At 45.4% G+C, this 9,391-nt stretch overlaps 1 protein-coding gene across 1 annotated transcript; it reads left to right on the plus strand.

The window, feature by feature from the left end:
* The first annotated feature begins 2,827 nt into the window (after window positions 1-2,827).
* LOC138667624 (heat shock protein 30C-like) lies at window positions 2,828-3,548 on the plus strand. Its single transcript, XM_069755752.1, has one exon. The coding sequence runs from the start codon at window positions 2,850-2,852 to the stop codon at window positions 3,477-3,479; it is 630 nt and encodes a 209-aa protein (XP_069611853.1). The 5' UTR covers window positions 2,828-2,849; the 3' UTR covers window positions 3,480-3,548.
* Window positions 3,549-9,391: the final 5,843 nt, after the last annotated feature.

The raw sequence follows: 9,391 nt of genomic DNA on the forward strand, positions 1-9,391 counted from the left end.
GCCAGCAGAGCCAGCACCCAGGGCACCTGAATAGCCTGGCACCCGCAACGTACACAGAGATGCAAGTCGTCCATGGTACTGGTCTCGGATGTGGTCAGTCCTGTGCCCGGAAGTGGATATCCTGTGCCCGTAGGAGTCGGATGTGGATAGTCCTGTGCCCGGAGGTGGATGTCCTGTACCCGAAAGAGGACTAGCATGTGTAACGATTGCAAACAGGTGGATATGGTGCCCGGCTGCTATCCGGAGGATATCCTGAACTGTGTACGACTGTGTAATGAGTCTGTAAGAGACTGTGATACAGCGATGCAGGACACCCACGGGAACTAGTCAGAGGAGGGCTGGCGTGTGTAGTGTCTGCAACATATGAGGCTGTGTGTACGGAGACGTATAGAGACTGTGAGATGGCGTGCGGTCGCCCAGGGAAACTGGACAAGGAAAGTCTGACCTGTTTAGGGACCGCAAATCTAAAGCCATGTGATATGCATTACTCTGAACTGGTGTAAACTGATCACTGAAGTTATATGCATTTATGTGAAGTGGACTTTAATGCTGTGAAGAAACACATTAAAAGAGACTTTTGTGTTTGAATTTGTGGGTCACTGCTTCTTCACTGCGTACGATACTACTGCAGCTTTACAATGGGGACATTATTAGTTTTGATAGGGGCACTCAGGTTCCTTTTTTGGGGGGGCAGTGTTACTTTAAGTGAGCACTCAAGGGTATTTGTTGCTGGAAGGGGGCACTTGGGATATTATATCCTTCAAAGGACCATACATGTCGTTGCACAGTAGGGGCATTACTACTTTCTTTGGCATACTTTAATTTTGGGGGGGTGGGAGTAATCCTAGTAGTGACACAGTTGATTAAATATTGGGGTCAGTGGTCCACACTGCAGGTGCACACAGAGTGGGGAGTTTTTGTAGGATGGGAATAGATGGAGACGGCGCTAGAAATGTGAGAAGTCAAATGTACCTTTGTTGTAATCTGTGCAGATGAGTCCTGGCTGGAGAAGTTGTCATGTCGGTCTGGGCAGATAGAAATTAGAACAATCCGAATCAGAAAGAACGTCATGTGTAAGTTACTATATATAACTGTACTGTAATCACTTGTTCTGCGGAACTGGTATCTACCAATATAGGGTTAGTTTAAGGCGGTAATATTACACTTTTTAGGTAGCATCTTTTTTTAAATTTAGTAGCCACTAAATGTAATTCAGTCATAGTAAAGGGTGTATGGTGGTATCACTGGTCTTTGTATAGAATGTAGTTTCATATAGAGGTAATGGTGATATTATAATATTATGTATTCGCTGTGTAGTGGTGACAGTAGTAGGCACTGTGTAACTGTATTGTATGTATGTTTGTAAGTAAGCTCCGTTATGGCACCATATCTAAGCAGTAAGCTTGGTTCTGGTACTGTATCAATGTAGTAATCTAGATTATGGTACCGTATGTATGCCGTAATCTCGGTTCTGCTCCAGTTTCTATGTAGCAGGCTTGGTTCCATGTAGTAGACTTATCAAGCTCGGTTCTGCTCCCTTATCTCTGCAGTAGGCTCTGTTCTGCTCCCATATCTCTGTAGTAAGCTTTGTTTTGCTCCCATATCTCTAGTAAGCTTGGTTCTGCTCCCATATCTCTGCAGTAAGCTTGGTTCTGCTCCCTTATCTCTGCAGTAAGCTCCATTCTGCTCCCATATCTCTGTAGTAAGCTCGGTTTTGCTCCCATATATCTGTAGTAAGCTCAGTTCTGCTCCCATATCTCTGTAGTAAGCTCGGTTGTGCTCCTTTATCGCTGCAGTAAGCTCCGTTCTGCTCCCATATCTCTGTAGTAAGCTCTGTTCTGCTCCCATATCTCTGTAGTAATAATAATAATTTTTATTTATTTAACATATTCCGCAGCACTTTACAATTAGCGGGGACATGTACAGACAATAAATTCAAGACAAGTTAAGACAATTTAAACAGTGACATTAGGAGTGAGGTCCCTGCTGGCAAGCTTACAGTCTACAAGGAAATGGGGGGGTAAGCTCTGTTTTGCTCCTATATCTCTGTAGTAAGCTCGGTTCTGCTCCCAAATCTATGTAGTAGGCTCTGTTCTGCTCCCATATCTCTGTAGTAAGCTCTGTTCTGCTCCCATATCTTCGGAGTAATAATAATAATAATAATGTTTATTTTTATATAGCGCTAACATATTCCGCAGCGTTTTACAGTTTTGCACACATTATCATCACTGTCCCCGATGGGGCTCACAATCTAAATTCCCTATCAGTACGTCTTTAGAATGTGGGAGGAAACCAGAGTGCCCAGAGGAAACCCACGCAAACACGGGAAGAACATACAAACTCCTTGCAGATGTTGTCCAAGGTGGGATTAGAACCCAGGACTCCAGCGCTGCAAGGCCGCAGTGCAAGCTCGGTTCTGCTCCCAAATCTATGTAGTAGGCTCTGCTCTGCTCCCTTATCTCTGCAGTAAGCTCCGTTCTGCTCCCATATCTCTGTAGTAAGCTCTGTTCTGCCCCCATATCTCCAGAGTAAGCTCGGTTCTGCTCCCAAATCTATGTAGTAGGCTCTGTTCTATTCCCATATGTCAGTAGTAAGCTCCGTTCTGCTCCCATATTTCCGGAGTAAGCTTGATTCCGCTCCCATATCTCTGGAGTAAGCTTGGTTCTGCTTCCATATCTATGCAGCAAGCTCCGTTCTGTTCCCATATCTATGAACCAGCCTGTTTTTAAAGCCTGTTATCTCTGCTACTTTTATGCAGTGGCCAGAGATTATTAGGGAAAAGGAGGGCCACCGCAACTCAAGGGCCACTGCCTTGTGATTGCAAGAGGCTTCAGCAAAATCAGCCAAAGATGTTTCCTCTCAGCGTTCTGCTGTCCTCATACAGCCCTCTGTGTGTCTGCAGGGAGCCGGCCCTCACTAACTGGCCGGCAGCACAACTCATGTTTGGCCTCCTGGATGATGACATGACGAGGAATGACATGGAGAGGAGAATGCAGCGTGTCCACCAGGTTTACCAGCTCCTGGCACAGGGCATGGGACGGAGAGCCGATCTGAGCAGAAGCTCTGCAGCCACTGACAAGAACACTTCCACCACAGGCAACGAGGGGAAGGAAAACTTTGAGCTCAGCCTGGACGTCAGTGGCTTTTCTCCTGAGGAGCTGACAGTGAGAACAGAAGGCAGGAGACTCATTGTATCTGGAAAATATGACAAGAAAAAGGAGACGGAGAATGGAGACTATTTCAATGAGTACAAAGAGTGGAAGAGAAAAGCGGAGCTCCCGCAGGATGTCAGCTCCCAGGACATTGTGTGCTCCTTATCCAAGGATGACCAGCTCCACTTTCTGGCTCCCAGACTGGCGCTGCCGGCTGCTGATAAAAGATCTATTGCTATCACCCAAAGCCCACTAGATGGACAACTGAGCCCCCCGGAGATCCAGAGCAGTAACCCTGAGGGAGAAAAAGGACTGGGGTCTTCCTGACTCCATATGGACAGTTACCCTATTCAGTGTCTTATATGTCTTTCTACCAAAGTCTGCAAATAGTAACATAATGTTCGTGGAAAATTATAATTAATTATTTTGCAATCAATACTTTTTTTCTGTCTAATAAAATTTTTATTTTAATATTTTACTTTAGTTTTAATATTCTGTATAATAGAAGGAATATGTTATTCCATGTGAGAATAGTCAGTGGTAAAGGGAAACAGGAGACCAAAGACCCCTTGGTTGGATACCATTAAGAATGACACAGAAAAGAACATCAAGAAATAGGAAAAAGAAGCTGTGGAAAACATGAAAGCCTTGCGAGAACTGGCCTACAGAGTATTCAAGGTTTGGACACAAAAGAATGGAGAGATTTAGAATTAAATCTAAAGATATTAGTAACGTGGATTGCAAGGTCTGGTTAAGAATTACATGCACTGGATTTTTCTTCTATGTTCACATTTTTATATACCTTTTCAATAATAAAATTTCGCAACTATACACCACACGCGGTCTTGTGCTGCATCTTCCTTTCAGTGTGCTTACCTACAAACATAGCATTCTTGGTTACAGGTTTATGTTGAAGAGAATAGTGTTAACAAATATTAATTAAAAAAAGAAAATTATACACACACTTTACTTTTGGCATACCTGTTTTACCAATCCTGAATTTTGCCGTAATTCTTGTTAAGTAATGACACAGTGTAATTTGTGTTGTTGTGCATCTGAGGCTGCATTTACATCTTTTTAGTCCCTTCCCAACATGCGCTGTATATATATGGCGCTACGGCAGCTGCGTTCCTGCAAACCACCGTATATGTGATAATAATACTCTATGGATGAGCAATATAATTTTTAGGATTGTCGGAACGCACCAAATAATAATTAGAGATGAAATAAGGTGCATTCGCAGTTCGGGGTCCACCGTGCTGCTAAGACCCCTGCTGCTTCGTAATGACGGACTATATGTCAGTATAATGTGAGTACACACACGAGTTAGCTTCACCCAGTATGAAGGAAGTGAACCCTGTTGCGTCACAGGGCCATGGTACCGCACAAAGAGCGCAAGCAAAGAGTCACAGAACTCTGACCCAAGACTCTGGGAAAGAGTATCTCTACACCACTTGCGCTCGGCACCGCTACCGGGGTGTCAGAGACTAATCTGAACTTTAGAATTAACTGCACTGGAGTGCGTGCAGCGCCGCTCTGGCAGACACCACTAACCACCCAAACTTGGGCCAGGAAAGCGCACTATATGCGCATGGCGCCGCACTGGTGGTCGCCGCTAATTAGATACAGTAACTTGTGCTAAATGTGCAGGATAGCACTGTCAGGCGCTAGGTAGTTCCACCATTCGTGAACAGTCAACAACACTAGGAAAGGGAATGATTCAGAGCTTTCATCCATTGACAGGCATACATCCACACACACAAGTTTATATTAGCGCATGGCCGTGCGGCCATGCAAACCTTTTATAGCTGTAGCTCTCCAGGACCTTCTTAGTGATCCAATATTAGCCGCTACAGGACCTGAGCATGTGACCCCGACGGTCGATCCGTGGGCATGCCCAGTAGGGGAAAAGCAGGACATATTCCATGGAACGTCTGCTCGCCAGTCACCACTGATCAGTGCTGGCTATAAGGGCTGAGCCTGGAAAGGCAGCAGTAACCAAGCCCACAGTATCAGCTTGAGCCAGAAGCTGGGATCGAAGTCTCTGCTGACCAGGTTCCAATGCAGCTGGAGGAGAATGGGAGACCGCAGGGGACATGGTTCCATGATTCCCCACGTGCAGCGGTGGGAACTCGACACCTAACAATAATAACAATATTTTTTTAACAATTTTTTAGAGGGTTATTTACCACCAAAATGTACCCCAGAGCACGTAATAGTATATGGATGAGCAGTTGAGTCCAGAAATACGTTTCAACGCTTTTTTGTAGTTGTACATACCACCGTAATGTAACAATAGCCAAATTCAACTGTACGGATGACTAATGTAATCCAGAAAAATTTATTTAACAAAAATTATGAAAATTTAGTTCCGGTACTTCTACACCCATAAAGGCTTTACACAAAGTACAAACCAGTAAAAAATAATAAGGACAGTCATCCATAAAATCCTGAAAAGCAACAACTGGAAGGCCTTCCTCAAATATTTTTAAAGTGTAGATGCTGTACTTTAAGGCTATGTGCACACGTTCAGGAATTTTTGTGGTTTTTTTGCATTTTTACGCTATAAAAACGTAACAAAACAGTGAAAAAATGCATACATTAAGCATCCTATTATTAGAATGCATTCTGCATTTTTTGTGCACATGCTGGGAATTAAAATTACAAAATCATGATATTCTCACATTCCGGCATCCCCAGCAGTCTTCCCGCTCCTTGCGATGCTTGCATTCCCAATAGTGCCTTGCGGCAATGACCTGTGATGATGTAGCGGTCTCACGACACGGCTACATCATCTGGGGTGATTGCCGCTAGGCATTATTGGGAACTGGAGCATCGCGAGGAGAGGGAAGACTGCCGGGGACGCCAGAAGATGAGAATATCACGATTTTTATTTTTTTAATTATTTTTAACATTTGATATTTTTACTATTAATGCTGCATAGGCAGCTTCAATAGTAAAAAGTTGGTCACACATGTCAAACCCTATGTTTGACAAGTGTGACCAACCTGTCAATCAGCTTTCCAAGCGATGCTACAGATTGATTGGAAAACATTAGCATTCTGCAAGCTAATTACGCTTGTAAAACGCTAGTATTTAGCGGGAAAAAGCATGCCAATTCCCCATGCGTTTTTCCCGCGGCAGGGAGTTCCGGAATTGCTGCGGAAATTTCTGCGGCAATTCCGGACGTGTGCACATAGTCTTACACTCATAAAGGCTTTGCAGAAAATAGAAAGCAAGGAAAAAATTACAATGAAGGTAATACAGTAATCCTCTTCAAGTGTCCGCTTCTTCTTCTCCTTCCTCGGGAGGCTGAGGGGACTACCTCCCAACTGATTCCTGCAGCCTAATTCCCAGGTGTCTGGACTGTAAGTGACCTGACATCTGGTAGTGCCGGAGCCCCCGACATGTAGAAAAGGGCAACAGCCCCCTTTGTCACCTGCAGCATCGCCTGCTCCTGCACAGGAGGTGGGGAACAGGAAGGCCAGTACGATCTCTCGGGGGTGGTAGTAGCCCCATCTTGAGCCATCTTGAGGAGCCACTCCCACGCCCGTTAATTCCTCAAGAAGGGTTCATCCTGCTCACTAACATCTGGGATCAGACCCACCTCATATAAGTGACGTTGACTCTCCATTTTGAGGAATTTGATCCTTGCTCCAGCAATCAGCTCTTGCAGCCTACGAGGCAAGTTTTCCGTCTCTACTCGATGGTTGAGCTAAATGTGATGGCGGTTCCCAAACTCTTCAATGGACCCCTTCTTCACTGCTGATCATATGTAACAACTTCCCCCCGGTATGCCAACTGTCGGTACCTTGTGGCTAGCGTGCCCTATAGCATTTTTTTAGCCCTGGTCCAGGCTCACGTTCTTGCCTCTTCCGACCAGCTAAAAAAACACAATAAGAGGAAAAACCTCCACTATTCTAGACAAAAAAAACACCAGTCCACAGGTAGATATGCTTACCTGTCCAAGGCCTCCAACAATTGCACTAGCCAAGGTGCAGTGGACCCAAGTTAAGATGGCAGATACACAGGTGCAATAATACCGATAAGGCAGCCACCCTACAATCAGGAATTGGCCACTTGGTGCACCTGTGCAAATAGTCTGTACGTGGCGTGTTCACACAGAAATGCAAAGTATATGGCTCAAAGCCTATTAATGACGCCATATAGCAGGCTAACCATAATGCATCCTGTGTGAACAGAGGCCACAGTATACAGAGCCATCTAGGGCCCAGCCGCACGCTGGAAAAATATACAGTGCACCAAAACCAATAACAATGTATGCAAGGTATTGGTTGATATTATGGCAGAGATGCTTACCTGTCCAAGGCCTCCAACAATTGCACTAGCCAAGGTGCAATGGACCCAAGTTAAGATGGCAGATACACAGGTGCAAAAATACCGAATAGTGGAGGTTTTTCCTCTTATGGTGTTTTTTTTAGATTAGGACTGCCAATATGTAAGGACCCTTGACGTGGGTTGACAGATTAAATATTGTGGCCATAATATCGACTAATACCTTGCATACATTGTTATGCTTTTGGTGCACTGTATATTTTTCCAGGGTGCGGCTGGGCCCTAGATGGCTCTGTATACTATCGGTATTATTGCACCTGTGTATCTGCCATCTTAACTTGGGTACACTGCACCTTGGCTAGTGCAATTGTTGGAGGCCTTGGACAGGTAAGCATCTCTGCCTGTGTACTGGTGTTTTTTTTTCTATTCCAACCAGCCTAGACCCCGCAGTCTGCAGGCTCTGCCAACTCTACTGTTGTGCCATCTTCCGCTGGCTTCAATATTGCTTCGGTCACTCCCTATGGAGTCTCGTGTAGTTCTGTCATCATTGTTGCCCACTAAACACGTTACACTGTATGGATGACTAATTGAAGACACAAAAGCATTTTAATGCTTTTTTGAAGTGTTACCGTATACTGTATACTCAAGTATAAGCCGACCCGAGTATAAGCCGAGGCACCTAATTTTACCACAAAAAAACTGGGAAAACTTATTGACTCGAGTATAAGTATGCATGGTTCTTCATTCCTATCCTTGTATGCATGGCTCCTCATCCCTATCCTGGTTTACATGGCTCCTCATCCCTATTATTGTATGCATGGCTCTTCATCCCTATCTTTGTATGCATGGCTCCTCATCCCAATCCTGGACTCAAGGCTCCTCATCCTTATCCTGGTCTGCTTGGTTCCTTATCCTTATCTTTGTATGCATGGCTCCTCATCCTTATCTTTGTATGCATGGCTCCTCATCCCTATCCTTGTATGCATGGCTCCTGATCCCTATCCTGGTTTGCATGGCACCTCATCCCTATTCTTGTATGCATGGCCCCATTAAAAAATAAACCATTATACTTATTGTAACAAATGGAAACGGAGGCACAGAAGTTGAAGTTCACATTCGTTTTTATTAAGATTTAACGTGGAACCTCGGGACCACGGTCCGGGGGGCTCTGAAGGGGGCATGACTATGTGAGTCCCAGACACCCATGGTAAGTCCCCTCGAACAGGGTCAGAATGGAATGACTGGCGGACACGGGTTCTACCTCCAGTTAGACACCGAACTCGTGGCAGCTGTCCCAGTGGGACAAACGGACAAGCAGGGTTAGCGGGAGATGTGGAGCTTACCAGGTGATACCGGGTGTATGGGTAGAAACTGGTTCCAGCGGTACTGGCGTCCGGAGAGGAGGATGGCAGATTGGCGGGACGAGACGGATCTGGCGTAGACAGCGAACATTGTCCAAGATAGCCAGGTAACCGGTAGCTGATGATCTGTGGAGACAGAACAGGGTCAGAATGGAATGAATGGGGGACACAGATACTACCTCCAGTTAGACCTCAAACTCGTGGCAGCTGTCCCAGCGAGACAAACGGACAAGCAGGGTTAGCGGGAGACGTGGAGCTAACCAGGTGATACTGGGTGTATGGGTAGAAACTGGTTCCAGCGGTACTGGCGTCCGGAGATGAGGATGGCAGATTGGCGGGACGAGACGGATCTGGCGTAGACAGCGAACGTTGTCCAAGATAGCCAGGTAACCGGTAGCTGATGATCTGTGGAGACAGAGACCATAAGCAGAACACTGGCAGAAAACTTCAGAAACAGAAGCACATGCTGACAGGAACTGGAAGAAGCAAGAGTGGATACTTGTTGCTTCGGCACCCTCCCTATAGTGGAGGAGCTAGAAATAGCAATGAACAACACACCATTGGCCAGAAGCATTTTTTAAA

Source organism: Ranitomeya imitator, chromosome 2 (assembly GCF_032444005.1).
Source record: "Ranitomeya imitator isolate aRanImi1 chromosome 2, aRanImi1.pri, whole genome shotgun sequence".
Taxonomy (NCBI): domain Eukaryota; kingdom Metazoa; phylum Chordata; class Amphibia; order Anura; family Dendrobatidae; genus Ranitomeya; species Ranitomeya imitator.